The following is a 26,017-nucleotide window of genomic DNA, read 5'->3' as shown; positions in this document are numbered from 1 at the left end:
TTCGCTGCCTGAAGGAACACGGAGCCGAGGATAAACGAAATAAGGCTTTTATTATATCCAACACAGGAGATATCCAACATGGAGCACAGAGGTAGGCACACATTAGTAGCAAATGAAGACCCGACAAACCAGAACAGAAAGGACAAGGCTTAAGTACAAAGGATGTAACTGACAGAGAAGTCAGTTTAATATTTCATGTTTATTTTATTTGTTAAAGACCTTTAATTTGAAACTGCTTTGTAGAGAGCTGCTTGAGTTGAGACTTTTATTATGAAAGGCACCGTGTAACTCAGGAAGTTGTTGTCTACACCGCATGGCAAGCTGAACCTAAAGCTGTAATCCACATTTCTAAAGTGCATTTAAGTTCATTTACTCAACGGAGGTTACAGAAGATATTACCAGATGTAAGATTAAGTTCTCCTTTGGTAATAAGCAGCCAATGAAGTAAGTTTGTCATTTATATTGTATGTGATTATTGTGAATTGTGTTGCTATGTGTGAAAAGTGATATACAAAGACCGCAGTTTGCTGTTAAAGTTAATTTAAATCTGTTTGGAAAGTTTACAAAGACAATATTTATTTATTTGATTTATGTATTTATATTCTTTATTGTAATTTTATTTTTGTTTATTTAGTTCTCACGGCATCTTGAGTTGGATGGTTATCCTCATGGTGAACCAGTCAATAAATCGCCTGTCATCAGAGAATCCTTGTGCTCGTGAAATTACTGGGGGGATCTAAAGTGAGAATTCATCTGCTCTTCACGGGTAGGAGAAGGAACGTTTCTGAACAGCAGTTAAGTGAGCATCAAGTTAACTCCAAGTTCCATCATTCTGGATTCTACAAGCATTGTATACACTGGTAACCAAGAACTAAGTGACACGCATATGCACAGAGTTTAAAGGCATTGTCAAGTTAAGGCCGACAAGAAGATTAGCACAACCAAGTTCAAGTTAAGGTGCTTGAAGTGGACTTATTCTTGCCATTTGTTAAAAATGACTCTTTAAGTGTTCAGTACATTGTTTGAAGAAGTGTTGGTGTTATGTATTTACCTTTTCAAGTTTAAGTCATTTTTGATCAGGTTTAAAGCTGCAAGTAAGATAATAGTTGTGAAAAATAGCAAAGTGCAATGCCTAAAAAATAGTTGAATTTCATTTACAATTTTAATTTTACAGGTGATTGAACTGTTAAAATACTACTTTAACCAGAGTTAATAATCTAAGAAAGAAACATCTGTTTGCCTAAGTTCAGTACAGTTCACGTTACATGTATAATTATTCAATTAGAGTAGTCAGTGTAACTAAGAGATACAAAAATGTCAGAAGATGGTCAGTCTGCTAAGTGTGGCAAAGAAAATATAAAAGATACTGTGCAATCATCACAGCAGCTAGAATCCCAAGAATGTGTAGACACACAAGCATTAGTGGCTGTTGATGACACAACAGAGCAAGAACCACGAAGAAGTCAAAGAGCACGGAAATTTACAGAGAAAGGTAAAGAGTTGCACGATGAAAGGCTGACTAAACTTAAAAATAGCTTTCAACGCTCTTATGAGAAATGGAAGACTCTTGCTAGAGATAGTAGACAAAGACTAATGGGGCATCTCTCCAGTGACATGTTGAACAGCCTCATAGATGCAATCAGTGGTTCTTCAAAGGATGTTAATGTTGTTTATGAAGAATTGCGACAAAATGTGAATCCAGACAGTGATACTCGCCGTAGAGTAGACACTTGTGGAGCAGTCACAAAAATGATAGTTGAGTCTGCATGGAGTCGTCTAGGTGAGGGAGTTAAGGGTCAAGATCCTCTTAGACCAGAAGCATGCTGTATTGATACAGGTTCAGTGTTCTCATCCATAGCCTCCAAATCAAGTCATGGACATTCCAGGTCTTCTCAGTCTATGAAAAATTCAATTTTGAGCTCCAGAGGTTCAAGTTTTTCCTCAGCTAAGAAACAAGAGGCTGCTGCAGAAATTGCTGCAACTGAAGCAACATTAGAAATATTACAGCAACAAGAGCATGAACTGGAAGAACTACAAAGACTTGAGGCTGAAGACAAAAGGAGAATAGCAGAACAAGAAGCTGAAGAATTGAAGCGACGACTAGAAAGAGAAGAAGAAGAAGCTAGGTTACGTGTTAAGATTGAAGCTGAAAATGCTGCTAGACGGAAAGCATTAGAAGACAAGCGCAGAGAGCTTGAGCGCTTGGAGACACTAAAAAGATTAAATGCTGCAAGGGCACGAATGCAAGTCTACGAGCAGAATGAAGACTCAAAGGAAGAAACAAGAGAGCTACTTCGTGACTGTGCATCGGTAAGAAAGAAACATGTACCAAAGTTAAGCAGCTCAGTGTTACAGAGCATACCTCTACAGGAAGGTGCAACAAAATCATATCAAGAAACTAGCACTGCAGACCTTGTTAAGGTGTTAGCAGAATCTATCAGCTCAAGTCGTCTTCCTATACCTGAACCTGCAACATTCTATGGAGACTCTCTCAGATTTAGTGATTGGAAAATCTCATTTCAAACTCTGATAGACAGAAAAAACATACCAGTAAATGAGAAGCTTTACTACTTACGCAAGTATGTGGAAGGACCAGCTAATAAGGCCATTGAAAGTTACTTCCTCCTAGGCACGGAGTCCGCATATCAAGCAGCATGGGGCGTACTAGAAGAAAGGTATGGAAACCCATTCGTCATTGCTAAAGCCTTTCGAGACAAGCTTAATTCATGGCCAAAGATTGGTTCCAAGGACAGTGTTGAGCTGAGAGAATTTACTGACTTCCTCAGAGGCTGTGAAGCAGCTATGTCTCAGATTAAGGGTCTTGAAATCCTCAATGATTGTAATGAGAACCAGAAAATTCTTTCCAAGCTTCCTGATTGGTTAGCCTCAGCATGGAATCGTCAGGTCATAGAAATTGAAGAAGAAACTAAGACATTTCCTACCTTCAGTCGGTTTGTAAAGTTTCTTACGCGAGAAGCTAAGATAGCTTGTAATCCAGTGACATCGCTTCATGCACTGAAGCCTAATGAGATCGGAAAGGGAAAGATATCAAGAAATCAGGACACTAGAGCAAAAGTGTTAACGGTACAGTCCAGAGAAAGGGTAGATGCTGTAAAATGTACCTTCTGTGAGAGACTAGGACATAGTATTCACAAATGTCGTAAGTTTATGGAGAAGAATCTTGCAGAGCGAGTCAAGTTTGTCCAAATGAATAAGTTATGCTTTGGATGTTTGAATCCTGGTCATCATTCAAAGAACTGTGAAGACAGGAGTGTCTGTGAGAAATGTCAGAAGAAACACCCATCATGCTTACATGAGGATCGTATCAAGGAAGCAAAGAGGACTCCACAGTCAGGTCAGTCAAAGGAGAAGTTGAAGGAAAGAAACCCTGAGTTGGTACAGAATAAAGATACCGTAAGTGAAGTAACATCTAACAGAGTAATACAGGATGTAAATAATACTCACACCTCTACAATTGTTCCAGTATGGGTATCAGCTACCGATGAACCAACTCATGAAGTTCTGGTATATGCACTTCTTGACACCCAGAGCGATACTACCTTCATCCTGGAAGAGATAGCTCAAGCTCTTGACACAAAGAAGGAATCTGTGCAGCTGAAGCTCTCAACAATGGTATCCAAGAGTACAGTTGTTCCATGCCAGAAGATAATTGGTTTAAAGGTGAGAGGATTTTATTCAGATAAGAAGATCTCTTTGTCAGTAACCTATTCTAGAGAGTTTATTCCTGCAAACAGAACTCACATTCCTACACCCAAAACTGCAAGAGTGTGGCCTCATCTAATGCATATAGCTGAGAAGATTGCTCCTAAACAAGTTTGTGATATTGGCCTTCTGATTGGCTACAACTGCCCTCAAGCTCTTCTTCCTAGAGAAATTGTGTCTGGTAAAGAAAATCAGCCATTTGCTCAAAGAACAGATCTGGGCTGGAGCATTGTTGGCTGTGGCAATTCCTCTGTAGACTACGGGGATGCCATTGGAGTGAGCCATCGCATTATAGTGAAACAAGTGCTGCCAAGTCTACAGTCTTCTCTCAATCTTACAAGTAAAGTTCAGTACATATGTAGAACACAGATCAAGGAAGTGATCACTCCACCAAATGTCATCAAAGCTCTTGAGTCGGACTTCAATGAGAAAGCAGCAGTGGATAGTTGTATTTCTCAAGAAGATTTACGTTTTCTGTCAAAAATGGAAACCGGCATCAGACACAAGGAAGATGGTCATTATGAAATGCCTTTGCCTTTCAAGGAAGACAGACCAAATTTGCCCAACAATAAAGGATGTGCTATTCATCGCCTCAAAAGCTTAGAAAAAAGGCTTAAAAGAGATGAGAAATACTATAGAGACTATGTAGACTTTATGAATGAGACAATTGCTCGAGGAGATGCTGAGAAGGTTCCAGCTGAAGAAACAGATAAAATCCCTGCTTGGTACATTCCCCATCATGGGGTTTATCATCCTCAAAAACCTGAAAAGATCCGTGTAGTCTTTGATTGCTCAGCAAAGTTTCAAGGTTCATCCCTCAATGACCATTTGCTAACTGGTCCAGAGTTAACAAATACCCTTGTAGGTGTTCTCTGTCGTTTCCGTAAGGGTCCGGTGGCAATCATGTGTGACATAGAGCGCATGTTTCACCAATTTCATGTGAAGGAAGAAGATCAAGACTACTTACGGTTCCTCTGGTGGGAGAAAGGAGATCTAGAATCCAAGCCACAGGTTTATAGGATGAAAGTACACCTTTTCGGTGCAGCCTCATCGCCCGGGTGTGCCAATTATGGCCTCAAGCATATTGCTGCTCAAGGTCGTGGTTGCTTCAGTGAATCCTCCATTCGATTCATAGAAAGGAATTTCTATGTCGATGATGGGTTGACAAGTGTCTCAACTGTAGATGAAGCTATCAAACTGATGAAGGAAGCAAGAGAACTTTGTAGCACAGGAAAGCTTCGTTTACATAAATTTGTGTCAAGCAGTGAAGAAGTAAAAGCATCAATTCCTCTGGAAGAATGTGCTAAAAGTGTTATGGAACATGACTTGGCTTTGGGTGAGCTTCACATGGAAAGGGCACTTGGTGTGAAATGGTGCATCAAATCTGACAGCTTCCAGTTCAGAGTATTCGTTAAGGAACAACCACTCACTAGAAGAGGAATCCTTTCAACAGTGGCTTCTGTATATGACCCACTTGGCTTTGCAGCACCCTTAATTCTTGTTGGTAAGCAAATACTGCAACAGATGTGTCAAGATAAGGTGGGCTGGGATGAACCACTTAAAGAGGAGTTGTTGACAAAGTGGAAAGCTTGGCTTACAGATCTGCGAAACTTGGCTGATGTGAAGATTCAGAGATGTTATCTCCCGTCAACTTTTAAGGAAGTTCAGCGTTATGAGCTTCATCATTTCTCTGACGCTAGTACATCGGGATATGGAGAATGCACATATCTCAGAGCTATTAGCATATCAGGAGATGTTCATTGCTCCTTGGTTATGGCCAAGGCTAGAGTTGCTTCTTCTAAAGTTACCACCATACCAAGGCTGGAGTTATCAGCTGCAGTAGTTGCTGTACAAACAAGTGACTTGCTCAGAAAGGAGCTGGATATAGCCAACCTAGAAGAGTACTTCTGGACTGACTCAAAAGTTGTCCTTGGATACATTAATAATGACGCCAAAAGATTTCATATCTTTGTAGCAAACCGCATTCAACGGATTAAACAAAGCACAGATACTAAACAATGGAGATATGTGACGTCTAAAGAGAACCCTGCCGATCATGCGTCCAGGGGCCTTACATCAGAAGAGCTCATATCCTCCAACTGGTTCACAGGACCAAGGTTTCTGTGGAAGGATGAACTGCCCAGTGATGTTAAGGTGGGAGAGATCATAGACAATGACCCAGAGCTACGGAAAGCTCAAGTTCATAAAACTCAAGCAAAAGAAGAAAGATCATTGCTTGATCGACTTCAGAAGTTTTCAGATTGGACAAGAGTGGTAAAAGCTATTGCAAGACTTAAGAGATGTTCCAGGGAAGTGAAAGGTCTAAGTTCAAGGGTTAATGAAGCCACCAGTATCGAAGAAAGACAGGATGCAGAGCTTACCGTTATCAGAATGGTTCAACAATCAGCCTTTTGTGATGAGATCCAGAGACTCCGGCAACAGAAGGAGATTGAGTCCAGCACAAACAAACTGCATCGCCTGAATCCCTTCTTAGATGAGCATGGTATCCTCAGGGTGGGAGGTCGCTTAGTACATGCTGCATTGCACCCACATGTGAAACACCCAGCAATTCTCCCACGACATAGTCATATATCAACATTACTCATCAGACATTATCATGAGCAAGTGTATCACCAAGGGAGAGGAATGACTATAAATGAACTGCGATCAAGCGGTTTCTGGATCTTGGGATGTAGCAAAGCAGTGTCTTCATATATCTACAAATGCACTAGGTGCAGGAAACTGAGAAGATGCACTGAAGAGCAAAGGATGGCGAATCTTCCTCAGGAACGTATGGAGACAACCCCTCCTTTCACATACTGCGGGATGGACTGTTTCGGTCCTTTCTACGTCAAAGAAGGAAGAAAGGATTTGAAGCGTTATGGGCTTCTACTTACATGTATGTGTTCCAGGGCGATCCATGTGGAAATGCTGGATGATTTATCCACTGACGCATTCATTAATGCATTGCGTGCTTTCATTGCCATACGTGGACCTGTACGTCAACTTAGATCCGACCAGGGCACTAATTTCGTGGGTGCAAGACGAGAATTTGCTGAAGCACTAAAGGAAATTAACCAAGAACGCCTAAAGGAGTTTGGCTGTGAATTCATCATGAACACCCCATCAGCCAGTCACATGGGTGGCATTTGGGAGAGGCAAATTCGGACAATAAGGAGTGTTTTGACATCCATTCTGGATCAATCGGCTCAAAGACTTGATAGTGCCTCACTAAGAACATTTCTCTATGAAGTCATGGCTATCGTGAATAGCAGACCCTTAACCACGGAGCATCTGAATGATCCATCAGGTCCACAGCCTCTTACACCTAACCATATCTTGACTATGAAGACTTCAATAATTTTACCACCACCTGGAGAATTTGTCAAGGAAGACCTTTACCTTCATAAGAGATGGCGTAAGGTGCAGTATTTAGCGAATGAGTTCTGGTCACGTTGGAAAAAAGAATATCTTCTAAACTTGCAACACAGGCAGAAATGGCACAAGCATCGTAGAAATGTAAAGGTCAATGACATTGTCATTCTAAAAGATGACACAGCTCCACGCAGTCGGTGGAAGCTAGCGAAGGTAACAGAAGTGCACAGTGGTACAGATGGCTGTGTAAGAACAGTGAAGTTGTTGATTAGTGATTCGACACTGGATAAAAAGGGCAAACGTGTTACTAAACCGACTTACCTTGAAAGGCCCATTCAGAAAATAGTTACCCTGATTGAAGCAGATTAAAAGCGTACCTTGTGTCTACCATTCTTTGGGTTAGTCCATAAGATTTTTGAATAAAAGTTGTCACTAAGTTACAAAAAATCACAAGAAAGTGTTTTGGTGGGAGTGTAACTGACAGAGAAGTCAGTTTAATATTTCATGTTTATTTTATTTGTTAAAGACCTTTAATTTGAAACTGCTTTGTAGAGAGCTGCTTGAGTTGAGACTTTTATTATGAAAGGCACCGTGTAACTCAGGAAGTTGTTGTCTACACCGCATGGCAAGCTGAACCTAAAGCTGTAATCCACATTTCTAAAGTGCATTTAAGTTCATTTACTCAACGGAGGTTACAGAAGATATTACCAGATGTAAGATTAAGTTCTCCTTTGGTAATAAGCAGCCAATGAAGTAAGTTTGTCATTTATATTGTATGTGATTATTGTGAATTGTGTTGCTATGTGTGAAAAGTGATATACAAAGACCGCAGTTTGCTGTTAAAGTTAATTTAAATCTGTTTGGAAAGTTTACAAAGACAATATTTATTTATTTGATTTATGTATTTATATTCTTTATTGTAATTTTATTTTTGTTTATTTAGTTCTCACGGCATCTTGAGTTGGATGGTTATCCTCATGGTGAACCAGTCAATAAATCGCCTGTCATCAGAGAATCCTTGTGCTCGTGAAATTACTGGGGGGAGCTACAAAGGATAATGGGGAAACACAGGTGGATGGAATAACTAAATTAACAGGGACATGGAACACATGAGGAATAGAATAGACACACCTGGGAACTAATTAAACTAAACACGGAAGACAGAAACTGGGTCACTGGGGCAAAAACACTAAATGAGTCCAGGTGTGTGACACATATACTGTATTAAGCATCAACAAAATATAAAATAAAATAAAACTGCCTTCAAAAATGCACCAGTATCAAAATGTGCAACTCTCCAAAAAGAGATACTAATCAAAATAAGTTGTGTTAGAGAAACTCAGAAAGCCTTTAAAACTATTTCAGTCATGAGTGCACGGATATAACAGCAAGGAAATCCGTTGAGGCAGCTGACACATTGTGGCTGTTTACCGTCACACCAGAGATGATGATGATGTGCAGAAATGCTCATTTTATTCAGTGTAGGCGCCAAGAACCACTTCTCTCTGTCTCTCGTCTCTCTAACACTCATGGAGCACTGTTATGCCTCCAATGCCTCTGAATATGGAAAAACATCAGCTTTCAAGTCTTCCAGAGTGAACACAATGTTCTCAGCAAACTGCCATACAAGCAACAATTACATACAGCTGGGAAATAAGACTTCCCTTTACACAAGGAATGAATGAGAGTTCCTTATCAGATGAATATGCTTTGGATATGTCATTGATTGTGTGTGAGCAGGATTTATTATTACTTTGTCCAAACAAAGAGGGGATTTTTCACGAGGATTTATTTTTAAATAAAAATCTCCCCCAGAAGGTAACAGACACTATTTAACTAGTGTCTTCTGTCTTCATTGCAAAAAATATATGTTCATATACTCTACTATTCTGTGCTGTTTATTTTTAAGGCTTTTGGGCAGATGATAAAGAACCAGCAAACCTTAACCAGAAAACATCATTCTGATCTTAATTAAAAGCATGATTTAAAAAATAATATCAGTTTGCTTTGGACTAAAATTAACACTGTTCTTGTGTCATATTCCCAAGCTGCTGTATAAACTGCTAAGTTCAAGAAGAAACAGATTTTACACTGGACATCAAGTTATGAAAAAATAGTTTATTGTATCAAAATCCATCTTAAAATCAAACATTGAAATGCATTACTATTATTTATTTATTAATAAATAAAACAAGGTTGTTGAGGGCATGTTATACAACATGTCCATGTTTATGTATAGCTTCTACTTAACAAATAACAGATTAAATTGTATTGTGTTGTCTTTGTATTGTAGTGCACACGAGTAATGATATGAATAAATTAGCAGCAAAAAGAAGTAATGCAATCCAGGTGCTCTCTAAAAGTCCCAACTGTGCTCCACTTCCAGCAACGTGAGAGATGGTGAATGTGGTGATTTAGTTCAGGGTATTTAAAATTAGTCATGACATCCATCACTGGCCCCATTCGTCCTTCAGCCATTGTGTGTGCACTACAGAAGAGCAGCCACAGGGGGAGCCAGAGGTGTTTGCATGTTTGCATGGTAGGTGCTTGGCTCTGGCCATCTTTACTTAATAAGCACCAAAGGGTAAACAAGAACACTTCTATTCAAATTTAAATATAGTAGAGCTATAGCCTTTTACACTTGCTTGCTGTGTCCAACATTGAGCTCCAATTCAAGCCCTTAATTACCATGACAAATTCATAATGCATTTTAACATGAATGCATGTTATGTAAGATACAGAAAAAGTGACTGCTATGTGATCGCCTGGGGTTAAATTACTGCTTAAATTAAATAACAGCTCCAGACAATTTCTCATTCCGCTGGATGGAAACAATTTTAAGAGGAAACTCACTGCCTGCTGCTTACAAAGACAGCATGCAAAAGATCCAGTAAGGGACCAGTTCAGAAGGTGGATCAGCAACTAGAGCGACCTCTACAGCCCTGAATGTTAGTGGAGACCATGTTAGCTATACAAACCCTAGAGACAGATCCCCTGTGAAGACCTCGTCAGCCAAGACCACAAGAACCACAGTCTTCTGCTCAATCTGACGTGCGTTGCAGCCTGCAAATATACCACACCATGCTGGTTTGGTCTGACCAGAAGAGAACTGGTTCCCCAATTGAGCCTGGATTCTCCATTTCTGTCACCAAAGGAGTTTTAGTTCCTTGCCACTGCTGCCTTTGGCTTACTTAGTTGGGGATACAGTTTCTGGCAACATTATTGACTTGAATGCACAGACACTATTGGAAGAGAACTGAACTGAGTTGGACGATGATATCACTGAATCAACAAAGAATTGACTTTAGCTTATAAACTATTCTATGGTCCTCTTGTATTTTCAGCACGTTTTGCCTGATTAGTACTGTAAAGCTGCTTTGACAAAATCTGTATTGTATAAAGCGCTATTTAAATAAAGGTTACTTGACTTGACTAAAAACAAAACCTCATAAGAGAACTCAATGCACCACACAGACACTCTTGTGAAGTGCACTGGAGACAATAGAAGGCCATTTCTGCCATTGAGAAAAAGAAAATCATGCATTAGTAAATCATAATTATGAGATAAAAAGTTGAAATTAGGATGTCATGTAGTTGACTTAAAAGTCATTAAAAATGACAAAAAGTCTAAATTATGAAATTCTAAATCATAATTATAACATTAAAATGAAAACTAGAGCAGCTGAAATGTAGTTAAGACATGTTATTATTATATCTAAAGTCATAATATTATTAATTATAAAAGTCATATTACAAAAAGTCAAAATTATGAGATGCTATGTGACATAAATCAAAATGATAACATAATACATTTATAAGTCAAATTTATTACAAGATTTTTAAATTATAAAAAAAAGTCAAAATGAAGTCATGATGAGATAAATGAGATAATGAAAACTAAGCGAAAAATAGGTATTGAAGTATTGCTCAGATCTAAAAGATCACAAATGTAAAGACCATAATTCAAGTGTGCACATAGAAGTGTATAGATGTTACGCAATTCCCAATTCATTTTAACAGAGCTCGACTTTAGCATGTTGCAAAGCTAACAGCACAATTCTTAATTAACTTAAGCAGACAACAAACTTTTGCCAATCATTTTCACTGTACAGTGATTAGATTTAATATTTTATACAATATACTTACTACAGTGTCAGTTACAGTAAATATAGCACAGAAACATGACAGCATCATTACACAAAGAAATGCATGGTTTGTGCGTGTTTATTAGTGCATAACTTTCCATGGAATATCTGTGATGAAATCTCTCCAGCATTGGTAATTCAGAAAACACACAGCCACATTCGTTATTTTAGTTTGAATTGGCTCACCATTAATAACTGTCAGTTAAAACTGTTTTACAATGTCATTTAGTACTGCCTCGTGTCATGCACATGCATACACATTCTGATTTGGGGGGAAGCATGCAAACTGTGGGATATGTGCATGTGCATAAGGTTCCAATAACATTACTTAACTGGTATTCTGAACACTTCACTGAAATGGAATTTGTCTCTGTAAGTCACGCTGTGTTTTACAAAACATTCATAACAGCATATCTTCTTCTCTCCTGGTGCAAATGGCCACACAGCTCAAAAACCATCATGCTTTATATGTCTATAGTTCATGTTCAGTTTACATGTTCATCATAGATGTTGTTCTAGATCATTCCTGTTTGTTACTGTTATTTTCTGTTATAGAGATGATGCTTTCTAGAGGGTTTGTCAGTTCTGCAGAGACTGGAACGAAATAGAGCCGCAGCACTGAACAGTTACTTCATTAGACGACCAATAAATGCTCTATATCTGCTGTCAGAGGAGAACACAACAACAAAACCCCAGAATCACAGAATAAGACAGTCATGCAACATTTTAAACTTCAAAGATTTGTGTCTTGTTTTCCAAGTCAGTATCTAAACATTCTTAAAGATATTTACTGTACTTGAGAAGCAAAATGATGAGATAATACTACTTTTTCTGAAAAAGGTATCAAAATTTAGTAAAAAAAAAGAAAAAGAAAAAAAATTCTTCAAAGAGGACACTTATTTTGCCCCTTTGTCAGATATATTTTTATATATTTCATATATATTAAGCAAAAAATACTTTTTTTTAGAATATGAAGCAATATTTTATGCTATATTCTTCTTTAGTCACTTCACATTAATTTATTAATGATTAATGATAATTATTTTTCCCCAATGCAATTGCCTTAATTTGTGGTATTAGCATCACTGTTATTTTATTTCATAAATATTAAGAATGTGATCAAATTAGACCTTTTTATTATTATTTATATTTATTTTTTTTCTTTAAAGGCTGAGAATTAATAAGAATAGCATTAAATACTGCTTCATGTGGAGAGGTCACAATCATGTCTAAAGGTGTTTCACTCTAAGATTCTTGAACATTGATGGTCTTGAAGCCGTGGAGGACGGTGGGTGGATTTGTCAGCACTAAACTAGCATAAAGCATCTTGGAACCTGCCATCCTGGGAGTGAAACTGATGGGCATCCTCATGGTTTCTCGAGGCTGGATCGTAATCCTGAAATATAAGTAACAGGACATTTAGAGCAAAAACAGGCAAGCATCATTATTACTGCTGCTTACAGTATGTGTAGGGTTTGTGGTTTACACAGAGGTTCGATTGCATATAAAGGGGCAAAAATGCATGCACACTGAAACTGAAATAACCTGGGATTTTAGCGCTTCAGAAATGCTGACTGACAAGTGTGTCACTTTTAATATACACAGCTGTAGTGAAACAGATAATAATGTAGAAAATCTCAGAAACAACCCCTCCCAGTCCACACATGAATCTGTACTGTATGTACTCAACTGTCTGACGCCCATCAGTGTCTCGTTCACACAGACTCACTTCTCAGGTATGTGAAGTAAATTTATCATGTAAACATAGTTTCTGCTAAACGTTGCTACAGTAAAATCTAAATAAATAAAGTAAATAAAGTTCTTTCTATTGTTTTAATTAATGACAATTATGCATAATATGGTTTTATTGTAGTAAAATTAATAATTGCATTACAAAATTTGGAAAGGAGTTGACAGATGTCAACATGACATAGTGGGACATAGGTGTGGACAGAATTAGACGAAAATGAGGTTTCGTGTGTGATTTTTTTCAGTATTAAAATACTTTCTCTCATACAAGTTAATTATGCCAGTAATCGAAGGTCAATATAAATATTATCCTGTTTGTTTGAGCATCCCAGCCAGCCCAACTTATCTATCAACGAATGGTGTGAGGTATGGGCGGGGCTATCTATTTGATTGACCAATAACAGATGGGGGTGTGTTTGAGAAACCTGTTGCAAAACAGTCATTTTCCTGTATGATTATACTGTGAATTTCTTTTGGTGATCGCTCAGAACAACGGTAAAAACTGAAATGAGTCACTTGATGTACCTTGTTTGAACCTTCTGCTCCAAAAGTCCTGAGCAGGCTATGGTCAGTTCACCGCTCACTGCTGTGCTGAATGGGTTGGTGAAGGTCACTGTGGCCACTTGCTGTGTGTTGATGATCACATACTCATTCTGAATCTGAGAAACAACAAATAACTTTATTATTATTGATTTATAACTTGTGCATTCAGATATGCAAAATATCTTGATAACAGCGTACAAATGAAGCCTTTAAGTATAATACACTAAAGCTAGTTAAACAACATTTGTATGTTGCGATGCATGATACATTTCCATAAATAAATGACAAATTAAAATGTATTATAATATTTTGACAGTGGTTTGTGATACCCGAACAGAATAACAAGATATAAGCTCAGAAATGTGAGATACATACTCATACTTTCTGAGAAGCAAGTAAGAATCGTAAGATATAAAATAACAAGAATACAGTAATTTTATGTATTTAATGAATTATCATTTCTAAAGGTGTAACCATGATTAAATAAATATTATAATGTAATAGTTATTAATAAGATCATGCAATGCATTCCAAGAAATAATTGATGCAATAAAAATACTTTTATAATGCATTATATAAAAGTAAAGAGTTGCCAAAATCTTTCCAACATATGGTTTTGGATTGATGCATTTCTTTACTGAGCTGATCATAGAAAGAATAAAATGGCTAAATTTAGTCATTAAACAAATGTCTTGTTGTTTCATCTTATTAACTGCATTCACAGCTCACTGAAGAACGGGACTCTATTTTGTCCTTTGTTAACTGATCTGGATGAAAGGAGTTGTGGAAGTCATGCTGACTATTTTAAGCAACAATATTAAATGGCAACACTATATACCTGTACATTGAGGGCAGGGCTGCGGATGTTGAACTCTTCTGATGCCAGCACTCTCTCCTGAGACTCCACATCCTCTATAACCACTGCCAGGTTAACCATAAAATCCTCTGCAGCCTCCTTCAGCATGTAGTCTTTGAAGGAGATCTCATGTTTTATAGTCAGAGCTGGCGGAGTACAAGAAACAGGATTCAGTCTCATGAACTTTTTAAATAGTAAATGAATAGTATGCATTTCATGATAAACATTTCAGACAGTAGTAAGCTACATTTTTGCCACGTGATTTGGTGACGTGTTTTAATTTTCTGTAAATATACTTATGAAATGAGTAAAAGATTGTGATTACTTCAAGGTCAAGATGGGTACGTTGCATTATGGGGGTTTAGGCCAGTTTTGCCAGAAGATAAAGACTGTACAGTTTTATAAAGTTGATCTGCTAAAAGCTAAATTTGTCACTGCATATAATAGTTCATAGATGCATCAGATTTAATAGGGTGTTTAAATCTATCCATTTTAACCCACCCATTCATCCATTCATGTTTCTTTTGTGTTTCGCAACCTTAAAAGACTTTATAAGAAAAAAAAAATCTGGTAATACATTTTAAGCTCATTTTAAGTAATTTTTGCTGTTCAATAAAGTTTAGTTTTTTTTAAAGTTTGATATGACATTGCAGCACAAAACCCTGAAATGTGTCAAACATACAAATCCTCCAAGACAATCATTACTTAGTATAAAACGAATAAAATGCAGGCGTTTGAAGGATTCTTACTTTCTTTCGGGCCGATTTTCACATCGTCATGAGCCTCCCAGAAGGTTCCAGTGGGATTGCGGTTGTACTCCTTGTTCTGAGCGTTCACGTGTTTTTTCAGCAGTTTTGGAGCGGCCGCATTGTTAGCGATTATGACATTGAAAGAAATGTTTTCTCCGACTAGAGGGGCTTTCAGAAGCTGGAGAGAAACTGCAGTGCCCTTAGAAGCTGCATGGAAATAGATGTTAGATCACTGCTTTCATTTATATGACTCAAACAAACAAACAAACAAAAGGAAAAACAAATGCTAGAACTTACCCACTCTTCCTGTAGCACCTTCACCTCTTTGGACTGGAAGAGAGTGTATTTTAAAAGCAGATTAAAAACCAACATGTAAATAATAATCAGGAATATTTACATAAAAATATTATCAAAACTGTACACATAGGTGCAAAGTTTTTTTATTCCTCTCTGCTGTCTTTTCGCTCTTCCTTCTCAGTTTATATGTATATAAACTGAGAAGTGTATATATATATATATATGTATATATATATATATGTGTGTGTGTGTGTGTATTTATTATAACTGTTATATTCAAAGAAATGGGGTCTTCCTTCTCAATATATTGTATATTAGTGATAAGTGATTTATTGTCTTTTCTGTTTTTATCTCTTTTGTTGAAAAGCATCAATAAAGACAATGAGTTAATACAGAGTTAACTAATTTTAGTTGACATTGAGTTAATTTAACAGTTTGTTTGTCATGTGTTTTTATGTGAAAATGTTTAGTACAACCACTTTTTTCTGGTGATTCTGATACTAGTCAGCTTACAAATATGAAAATCTTTAATGCCTTACCATCAGCACTCAGAGCACAAACTGTGCTTTCATCTAAATGTGAAAGCATTAGATATTTGTATGAAACCACCAGTAATAGCAGTGAGTATTTCTCTCTCTCTCTCTTTCTCTTACCCTTCTCAGTTTTGTATTCAGACGTGATGTCCTGCATAAGCATGGATCCTGGACGTTTGGTGGAGATCAGTTCTCCAACTCTTTTTTTATCAATGCTGGTTGATAATATCTTCCTGTCTTTGATGATTATTGTACGCACATCGGCATTCACTGCTGCATAAACGAATGGCACGTCATATTGAGCGTCCACCTTCTGCTGATAAATGGCTTTAACAGCAGCAGGACCACAGCGGAAAATTCCTGTGACAGAATATTGATGTTTGAACATGATTATCATCATAAAATAGCATGCTATGTAGACAGCTCACTAGGTTTTACAACAAAGCCCACAAGACCAGTACTAACCAACATAAACCCGCCCATATAGAAACTGTTCTTTCAGCAAGTTTCTACATGTGTTAGCCTTGTAAACATCTCTGTAATGACAGACCTGCGCTCCTCTCTTGTGGCGTGGCGTCGAGAGCCTGCCATCCGTCATAACCTTGACCCAGATCAGGCCTCTTCATCCAGCTCTCCACCCAAACATGGAAGTTCCTGAGAAAAGACCAAACACTTTTAACTAATTAAATTGACGTTACTCAATCAATTTAGTTCAGTCAACTTATTAGGGTTTTCAGTGCATGGGTCTAACGAGTTAAGCAGTAACGTTAGCTGCCATGTTCTTTCTCTCAAAGGAAAACGATTGGGCCACTTCATCAAATACTTAAATTGTCGTTTCAATAATCATACCATATCAAAAACACGTACCACGAGGATTTAAATTAACATATTTCACTGGTAGAAATCATGCAAAACAACTTTATATCTACAGAATTTTACTCACATACTAACATAGTACACGAAAAAAACATCCTCTTGAAATGTAGTTCAGCAACCAAACAGACCAAAAGGACAAATTTTGTAACCCACCAATCAGTGCTTTTGTTCTCTTGTTGCTAGGCAGAATTCCTCCCATGGCCAATCACATTAAAGGAAGAACAGAGTTGAGTTTTTCCAAATGATTACTCATGATTTTGAGCTCACAACACTTGAAATCTTAAGTTTATGCATTTTTAAGGTAAATTAGTTATATTAACTCATATTTTTAAGTAAAATGGCCAAAATGCAAAATTTTAAGTAATGTTTAGTCAACATTTCTTGATTTTTTAAGTCAAGACAACATTAGGGTTTACAGTGTACAATATATTCACACAGAAAACTTTTAAATACTAGTTTTTTTATTGGACGAAATAAATGCTTTGTAGTGTTTCTCACCAGATGCTATCCCTGCTGATGGACAATTTCTCCCCCATCTCATTGTAATGTTCCTCGATCACCATGTTCCCGTCTGTGTCGTGAGCGGAGTTGAAGTTGGTGATGACTCGAGTCGGAATGCCAAGAGCTCGCATTACTATCACACAAACAAACACATTTGATATTGATCATCAACATCACATCGACATAGGCATCAATGTAGTAATATAAATCATCATCGACTTTCACTGTAGGAAAAGAGCTGCTTTTGTGTTTCACATAAAAGATATGATATTCTTGAGAAAATTAACTCTTCACACACCACCGTAAGATTTTTCGAAGAATTTTTTTTGAAAGAAGTCTCTAATGCTAACCTTTTTAACAAAAATACCCCAAAACTTTAATATTGTGAAATATTATTACAATTTTAAATCTTTTAAAATCTTCTTTAAACTCTTCAGTGTCACATGATCTTCAGAAATCATTCTAAAATGCTGATTTGCTGCTTAAGAAACATTTTTGATTATCTATGTTGAATACAGTTGAGCTGCTTCATATATATATAATTTTTTATGACATTATAAATGTCACTTTTGATCAGTTTAATGCATTGTTTCAAATAAATACATAAATAAAAATCACACTGACCCCAAACTTCTGAATGTAATTGTTGATATGTGTCCCACCTGTACACATGACAGCAGCAAACACCCAGCACTGTCCGTATTTCACAGCCCTGAATTGTGTTTCTGCCCACTTCCAGAGAATATCTGCGCTGCCGGACCACTGTGAAGGGTTGACGCCTCCCCTGTAGTCACCTGACCAGTTTCCCATCAACACCCCTTTATCATCGTTAGAGTTCACCTGTTTAGAAAGACAGAGAGACTATATTAATGCATGAAGAGAGAGAGAGAGAGCAGAGAGGAGAGCATGAGAGCAGATCCTCACCATCGCTGAGATCACACGGCCGATGTAAACCGGACTGCTGCGGTTCTGCAGATCTGTTCTCATGTCCGCTTGATATTGAGGACTCAACTGCAGCAATTTCATACAGATGTCCAGTATCCCCTTTTCATACTGAAAACACATTAATGCATCACAGGAGTAAATGTGAAGTCACGTTCAATGCTGTGCTTTCATAATCAGTCAATAGTCAATGATCAAACATCTCACCTGATCGAACGACCAGGGTCTGGAGACCACATTACCAGGGCAGCCTTTAAACAGCAGGCCGAAATCACTCCTGACATATTCATTCCTCAGATCCTCCGCCTGCAGGAACACCGAATCAGCTGCAGAAAAACACAATAATTTGTATAAACACAACCAATTTTTACTAAAGTAGTGTGATTATGCACAACATAATTGTGTGTGGGGCCCGTGTGGTAAACTCTGTTGTTTTCTTCTGTGTTTGAGAAATAAATTTGAATTTTAAGTTATTACTGTTAAATGTGTACTTTTAAAATGTAGTGTATATTGTACCATTATATATATTTCAGTAGTTGCCAATGTGTTTATTTTAACTTTGAATAAGACCTTTGGATCAGAGCAAAATATAATAATTTTCTATTCAAATTTTAAAGTGCATCAATGTAAATCTTCACATAGGTTATGCATTTTGCTTTTTTGAGTCCTGGATGATTTCTCAAATCATATGTCTTGTTGGGAAGAGGTGTGTGCTTCTTTTAGTTTTCTAAACAATCAGACTTACAGGCGTAATATATTGAGTGATCTGGACTATTAAGCAACACCTTATAGGAATCACATAGCAGCAAAAAACCTCTCTGATTTCCAGCCTGTTCTCAAGGCCACACAGCACTAACCTTGGCACCAGGGGTTGCAGAGGAGCGTGAACTGGCCGAACAGATATGTTCTCACAGTCAAGCGAGTCTCGACCCTCAGCTGGAGCGTGTAGACGCCGATTGAAGCAGACGCAGGGCTGGACAGTGATACAGACAGCACACGGGGTCCAGTTGGGTTCAGTACACGCCTCTCCAGGAAGGCACTCCATTGAGTTGGAGAGGGCTGTCCGAACGAGGAGACCGGGACCTCCACAGACAGAGGACCTGCAGAGAGGAGAAGGTTTAGGAATATCAAGATTTTCAATCTTCGATGAGCTCAATGGCTGTAGAAGCTGTACGATAGTCTCTGTTTGCATATATGTTTGCATATCTCTTTTTGTAATATATTGTTTTTATATTTTCAAATCTAAAATTTAGTTCATATTGATTGATTGATTGATTGAATTTCTTCATAAATAAAAAAAATGCAGTACGTCACTTTTGATCTTACTTAAAAATGATAAACAGACTTAGCCTACATCAATTTTCATTATAATGGAGGCAGAGTGATGTGTTCTTCTTGCCCTAACCCTACACATCACACAAAACTTTCTGCACTTAAAAATGTTTAACAAATTACAAATAATAAAACACCTTTTAGTATTTTTAAAGTCCTTTGGTTTACACCGACACAGGAAGTATGTTTTACCCATGTCATTATACACATCTGTGTCCTCATATATACCAGAACACACACACACACACAAATGCACACGCACGTTTGTTTTCGTGTAAAGTGTGTTCATCCCATAGGTGTAATGGTTTTTATACTGTACAAACTGTATATTCTATCGCGCTACACCAACCCTACACCTAACCCTAACCCTCACAGAAAACTTTTTTACTTTCTCAAAAAAACTCATTCTGTATGATTTATAAGTGTTTTGAAAAATGGGGACATGGGTTATGTTCTCATAAGTCACCCTCTCCTTTTAATACCTGTGTCATACCCATGTCATTATACAGAGTTGTGTCCTGATATGTCACAAAAACAAGAGCACACACACACACACACACGCACATGCTCAAACAAACCTAGAACAATTCGGAAGATCAGTTTTTCCTTCATTGGATCAAATGGTCGTCCCTCATAGTTCATTAGGACTGTGAAGGCCTGTCCTCTCCGCAGAACCAGGGTGCTGGAGCTCAGACCGTCAGTCTTGTGCCGGATCTGGTTTTGTGCCTGTTGCAGGTTGATACTTTGAAACTTGAACTCTGTGTAACAAATGGTCAAATTATTATTGAGGCAGATGCTAGTGTTTTAATGTAAAATGATAACTAATTTAAAATTGCAGATCACAAAAAGGCAATAATAGAAATATTTCAAATTACTTTAAAATACTTTTTAAAATATAATTATATAAATTGTCAATCATTTTCAAATGAGGTGTTCTAAATTAACTTTAAAACTGTTTTTAAGCAAATAAAAATAGAATAATGTTTAAGTGTTTAAAGTTAATAGCAATTAATTAATCATTTTAATAATAGAGTTAATATTACAGTGATATAACCCGATTATTTTAAGAAAAGATGCAAAATGCAGTCAGCTAATAAATATGACTCAAATATTATTGTAAAAGGTTTAGCAAAACTCCTTGAAAGTAAAACGGTAAAAAAAGAAAAGAATAAAGCTCACCGTCCATGATGCTGTGTTGTGGTTTGCTGTTTGATTCAAGCTGTTTGTTTAATGCTCTTATATTGCATCCATCTGTCCCTCCCTTTCCACAAAAGTTGTCAGACCACATTCAGGGGAAGTTATGAAATGTCACATGAACCAACACCTCAAACGATTACACAATCACATATAGGTGATGTGTTTCGGCTGGAGGATACAGTATTTGCAGGCTCAGACATCTGTGATCAGCAACATCAGTTTAACCAATTACAAATGAGAAAATAATCAAAATTAGGGAGCCATCACAATTACATGATGTCGTATAACACCACTTGCAGCATATCTCACAGATATTATCAATAATAATAAAAAAAAGATATCTAATGTTTTGTCAAGGAATGTAGTTTTAACAGTTAAGGCGATTATGTACAGTAAATTAGATGGCTTATTTTAATGCTTAATCAGAGCACTGCCTTTGCACCCTTGACTGAATTGCTTAGCAACTAATGGCTATTATGGTTTATAAGAGTGCATATACAGGTGCTGGTCATATAATTAGAATATAAAAAGTGAAACTTGTATATTATATTTATTCATTACACACAGACTGATATATTTCAAATGTTTATTTCTTTTAATTTTGATGATTATTACTGACAAGTCAGGAAAATCCCAAATTCAGTATCTCAGAAAATTAGAATATAAATTAAGACCGATACAAAGAAAGGATTTTTAGAAAACTTGGCCAACTAAAAAGTATAAAAATGAAAAGTATGAGCATGTACTGCACTCAATACTTAGTTGGGGCTCCTTTTGTCTGAATTGCTGCAGCAATGCAGTGTGGCATGGAGTCGATCAAGTCTGTGGAAAATGAAATCTGCATCTCCATAAAGTTGGTCAGCAGCAGGAAGCATGAAGTGCTCTAAAACTTCCTGATTTATGACTGCGTTGACCTTTGACCTCAGAAAACACAGTGCGCCAACACCAGCAGATGACATGGCACCCCAAACCATCACTGACTGTGGAAACTTTACACTGGACCTCAAGCAACGTGGATTGTGTGCCTCTCCTCTCTTCCTCCAGACTCGGGACCCTAATTTCCGAAGGAAATACTACATTTACTTTCATCAGAGAAGATAACTTTGGACCACTCAGCAGCAGTCCAGTCCTTTTTGAAGTGAGACTCTTCTGAAGCTGTCTGTTGTTCAAGAGTGGCTTGACACAAGGAATGTCAAGCTGAAACCCATGTCTTGCATATGTCTGTGTGTAGTGGTTCTTGAAGCACTGGCTCCAGCTGCAGTCCACTCTTTGTGAATCTCCCCCACATTTTTGAATGGGTTTTGTTTCACAATCCTCTCCAGGGAGCGGTTATCCCTATTGCTTGTACACTTTTTTTCACACATCTTTTCCTTCCCTTCACCTCTCTATTAATGTGCTTGGACACAGAGCTCTGTGAACAGCCAGCCTCTTTTGAAATGACCTTTTGTGTCTTGCCCTCCTTGTGCAAGGTTTCAATGGTCATCTTTTGGATCAACTGTCAAGTCAGCAGTCTTCCCCATGATTGTGTAGCCTACAGAACTAGACTGAGAGACCATTTAAAGGCGTTCAGGTGTTCTGAGTTAATGAGCTGATTAGAGTGTGGCACCAGGTGTCTTCAATATTGAATCTTTTCACAATATTCTAATTTTCTGAGATACTGAATTTAGGATTTTCCTTAGTTGTCCATTATAATAATAAAAATTAAAAGAAATAAACATTTGAAATATATCAGTCTGTGTATAATGAAAGGGTATAATATACAAGTTTCACTTTTTGAATGAAATTAGTGAAATAAATCAACCTTTTAATGATATTCTAATTATATGATCAGCACCTGTATATATGCGCCTCAGTATACATATCTATGATTCTTCAATAGCCGTGTCATTAAGCATTAGATAGAAGTGCTCATGTGTGAAAACTGTGCATGAGCCATAAGAGAACACTCTGTCAGTTAAACCATCACAACAAACATTCAGCATGATTTCAAAAACAACAGATTCCAGTGCCAGATCGCATTTTATTTAATAGAAACGAATGTCAACTGCATTAGGTACGTCTGTGCCAAAAGATGTTTAAAAAAGTGATGGGGACAATATGGACCCTGGCAAAAAGTGGACGGGACATGTAAATTACATGCAACGATAAAAATACCAATAAAAAAAAAAACTAACCCTAACCATCTTGCCGATTATTCATGTAAAAACAGTCAGTTATATCTTCAGTGTATCTAAAACAGTGAATTACATCAGTGCAGTTTGTCTTAAAGAGACATCCAGGGCCAGATATATGTCTATATTCACACATCCAGGGGAGCCCAAATACAATAAGAAGTGAAAATTAAAAACTGAGTTAGAAGTAGCAAATTTCATTGATGCATTAAAAAGCTCCAAAGCAAAGGATGCGTATGGGCTTGACACAATATTTTTAAAAACAAATAAAGATTCTTTAGTATGCCCAATAACACACATGGTAAACCTGTCATTCAAACAAGCAGTTGTTCCATCTGCTTGGAAGATGGCTACAGTTGTTCCAATCTACAAATCTGGATATGAATTAAATTTGAAAAATTATAGGCCAATTAGTATTCTTCCTATTATATCTAAGGTAGCAGAAATATGGGTATCTAATCTTTTGACTAATCATCTAAATAAGGGTTTTAATTCTTTACATCCAATGCAATTTGGTTTCCGAAAAAATTACTCAACAGATTCAGCAAACTCTTTGTTTGTTGAGAGAGTGAAATGTTTATTAGATAAAAATGCGTGTGTTGGTGCTGTCTTTTTAGATTTAAAGAATGCATTCGACACTGTTGACCATCAGGTGCTTTAATCTAAACTAACAAATTTTAATTTCTCAGAGGAAGCAATACTTTGGGTAAAATCTTATCTTACTAATAGGAAACAATGTGTATGTATTGATGGCGTGAAATCTTCTTATATTGTCTGCCCCAAGGGGGTTCCACAAGGTTCTATTTAAGGACCATTGTTATTTTCACTTTACATTAATGACTTACCTGAAGTATGTAAAGATGTAAATATTCAGTTATATGCAGATGATGTAGTTATTTATACCCATGCAAATAATTTTGAAAAAGCCTCGATTACCTTGACCTCTGCTATGACTAATGTACAGGATTGGCTTATCAGGACAGGTTTAATATTAAACACAAAAATATCTGTGTGTATGATGTTATCAAAACGGTTAGTAGAGATGACACATTCAAATGTATTTCTAGGAGGAGAGGAAATAGAACTTGTGAAAGAGTTTACGTATCTTGGAGTTACTCTTGATTCTACTTTCACTTTTAAAAGCCATGCAAAAAAGTTTTAGAATTTAAGGAATTTTAGATATATTAGGTCTTTCTTGACAGTTGGTGCTGCAAGGCTGTATTTATATTCAATGATTTTTTCACATATGCAGTATTGTTTCAGTAGTTGGTCATTCACTAGTTACTCAATTCTTAAGTCAATATAAACACTGTACAAGAAGGCGATAAAAGTGTTTGATAAAAAAAACCCTCTCATTTCACCACTTTAAAATAATTAAAAAACATAATCTTTTGAGTTTTGAAAATTTAAATTTTTTTAATTATGCATGTTTTGTTTATAAGGTCTGGCATGGGCTTGCTCCACCTCCGTTGAAGCAGTTCATCAAACAGAGGGCAGATTGTGGTATTGGTACCAGGTCTGTCAGTAGAGGGGACTGGGAAGTACAAAATAGGCGAACATCTTTTGTCCAGAAAGTTTTATCAGTGATAGGGAGCAAATACTTTAATACTTTGCCACAGTCAATACGACAGTGTTCTAATTATCACACTTTTAAAGAACATCTTAAGAAGTGGCTTATGAAAAATCAAGTGTGTGAACATTTTTCTTAGTAATTTTTGTGATGTGGTTTATGTATTGTGTTTTTAGCAGAGTCTTGTGTATAGTGAGTATTTGTTATTGTGTGTACCTGCCTAGGGACTACAAACATAAATTAGCATTACTGCTATAATCCGGCTTGTTTACATTTGTATTCTGTACAAGTGTTCATCAACATGCTTTGTCCCTATCAAATAAAAATAAAAAAATTACTAGGCTATTTATTCTATGGTGTATCTCGTGCCTGATAAAAAAACACACACACACCCCACCCTTGCACTCATTCCTGTCTCATCTTCTTTCAAAACAAAGTTAGGCCAGTGGCATGAGAATTTATAATCTGCATTGTATGGTCTGTGAATAGTCTGCATTTATAAAGCATGACATTGCATCTTCAGTCACAGAAAGGACCTGAAATCACATGCCTTCACCCACATCTGTGATAGTGAATATATAACACATGACAGATACATAACGGATAAGAGGTGTGGTGCTTGGTTTCACAATAGGTCACTCCCAGATCACTCATGCTTTCTGCCAATTTTTTAGTTTTTTGTTGAGAAACTCTGATTATGAAACTCTCCTTAAGTAGGAGCATCGTGACATGTTATATAAGACAGGTAACAACAGGTTATACATGTTCCAAATGTAATAAAGATAAACAAAAGTTGCTTGAACTAGATACTGTAATTAGAGATTTAGAGAAAATAAAAAAATAGATAAATCCGTACAAAGTAAGCAAAAATTATTATCCTTAAAAGCTGAATACGAGGAACTTGCAACACAAAAACTGAATGTAGTATATTAAGATTAAAACAAACCTTTTATGATCAGGGTGAGAAACCCAGTAAACTACTGGCCTGGCAACTTAAGAAATTACCTTCAGAAAGAGCTATTAATCAAATTAGGAATGGGAGCGGAGAGATCACAACAGATCCGGCTGAGATTAATGCTACATTTGTATCATTTTATAAATCTCTATACCAAACTGAATTTTTCCTTTTGAAGCACCTCCACTCAAAATGAGTTTTTGGATGGATGGATAGATATTCCCTCAGTAGAGGACAAGCTTGAACTAGATCAGATGCTGGAGCTAGAAGAGGTTTCTATTCCTATTCTAAAAAAGAAGGGCGGTAAAGCGTCGGGTCCAGATGGGCTCCCAATTGATATTTATAAAGAATTTAAAGTTAAATTAATAGGTCCCTTACTAGATATGTATGTAGAAGCTTTTCAGCGGGATGTCTCCTTCCCTCGCTGAGGAGTGCTACTCACTCTCATCTTGAAGCCCGGAAAGTCTCCAGAAGAATCTGGCTCATATAGGCCAGTATCACTT

The 26,017-nt window shown here is 37.0% G+C and overlaps 2 protein-coding genes across 3 annotated transcripts; one reads left to right on the top strand and one right to left on the bottom strand.

Annotated features, from left to right (window-relative positions):
- Positions 1-169: 169 nt before the first annotated feature.
- On the top strand, positions 170-8,113 carry LOC128015268 (uncharacterized). Of its 2 annotated transcripts, XR_008183859.1 has the most exons (3): positions 170-444; positions 635-7,851; positions 8,042-8,113. XR_008183859.1 is itself a non-coding variant. In XM_052598972.1 (2 exons), exon 2 carries the CDS (start codon positions 1,315-1,317, stop codon positions 7,465-7,467), a length of 6,153 nt encoding a protein of 2,050 aa, XP_052454932.1. In that variant the 5' UTR covers positions 170-444; positions 635-1,314; the 3' UTR covers positions 7,468-8,113. The 2 variants fall into 2 exon arrangements, 1 of the variants encoding a protein (XP_052454932.1); XM_052598972.1 differs by having other exon boundaries at positions 635-8,113.
- Positions 8,114-12,252: 4,139 nt separating this feature from the next.
- LOC128015266 (protein-glutamine gamma-glutamyltransferase 5-like) lies at positions 12,253-20,823 on the bottom strand. The gene is made up of 14 exons (XM_052598970.1): positions 20,801-20,823; positions 20,200-20,379; positions 19,147-19,389; positions 18,497-18,615; positions 18,272-18,400; positions 18,010-18,187; positions 17,345-17,480; positions 16,521-16,624; positions 16,091-16,330; positions 15,438-15,470; positions 15,141-15,347; positions 14,374-14,537; positions 13,518-13,651; positions 12,253-12,639 (listed from the first exon to the last, which is right to left on the bottom strand). The coding sequence occupies exons 1-14, from the start codon at positions 20,805-20,807 to the stop codon at positions 12,489-12,491; spliced, it is 2,025 nt and encodes a 674-aa protein (XP_052454930.1). The 5' UTR covers positions 20,808-20,823; the 3' UTR covers positions 12,253-12,488.
- Between the last annotated feature and the right edge of the window lie 5,194 nt (positions 20,824-26,017).

Source organism: Carassius gibelio, chromosome A6, assembly GCF_023724105.1.
Source record: "Carassius gibelio isolate Cgi1373 ecotype wild population from Czech Republic chromosome A6, carGib1.2-hapl.c, whole genome shotgun sequence".
NCBI classification, from domain to species: domain Eukaryota; kingdom Metazoa; phylum Chordata; class Actinopteri; order Cypriniformes; family Cyprinidae; genus Carassius; species Carassius gibelio.
The sequence above is the reverse complement of the archived record's forward strand: the minus strand, read 5'-3'. Positions and strand labels throughout refer to the sequence as shown.

Excerpts from the sequence above, each read along its gene's own strand:
- LOC128015268 (XM_052598972.1), top strand. The coding sequence starts at position 1,315 with ATGTCAGAAGATGGTCAGTCTGCTAAGTGTGGCAAAGAAAATATAAAA.
- LOC128015266 (XM_052598970.1), bottom strand. Across the intron at positions 16,625-17,344 it reads ATCAGCAGGGATAGCATCTG|GAACTTCCATGTTTGGGTGG; the intron begins GTGAGAAACACT and ends GTCTTTTCTCAG. Across the intron at positions 15,471-16,090 it reads TGAATACAAAACTGAGAAGG|TCCAAAGAGGTGAAGGTGCT; the intron begins GTAAGAGAAAGA and ends ACTCTCTTCCAG.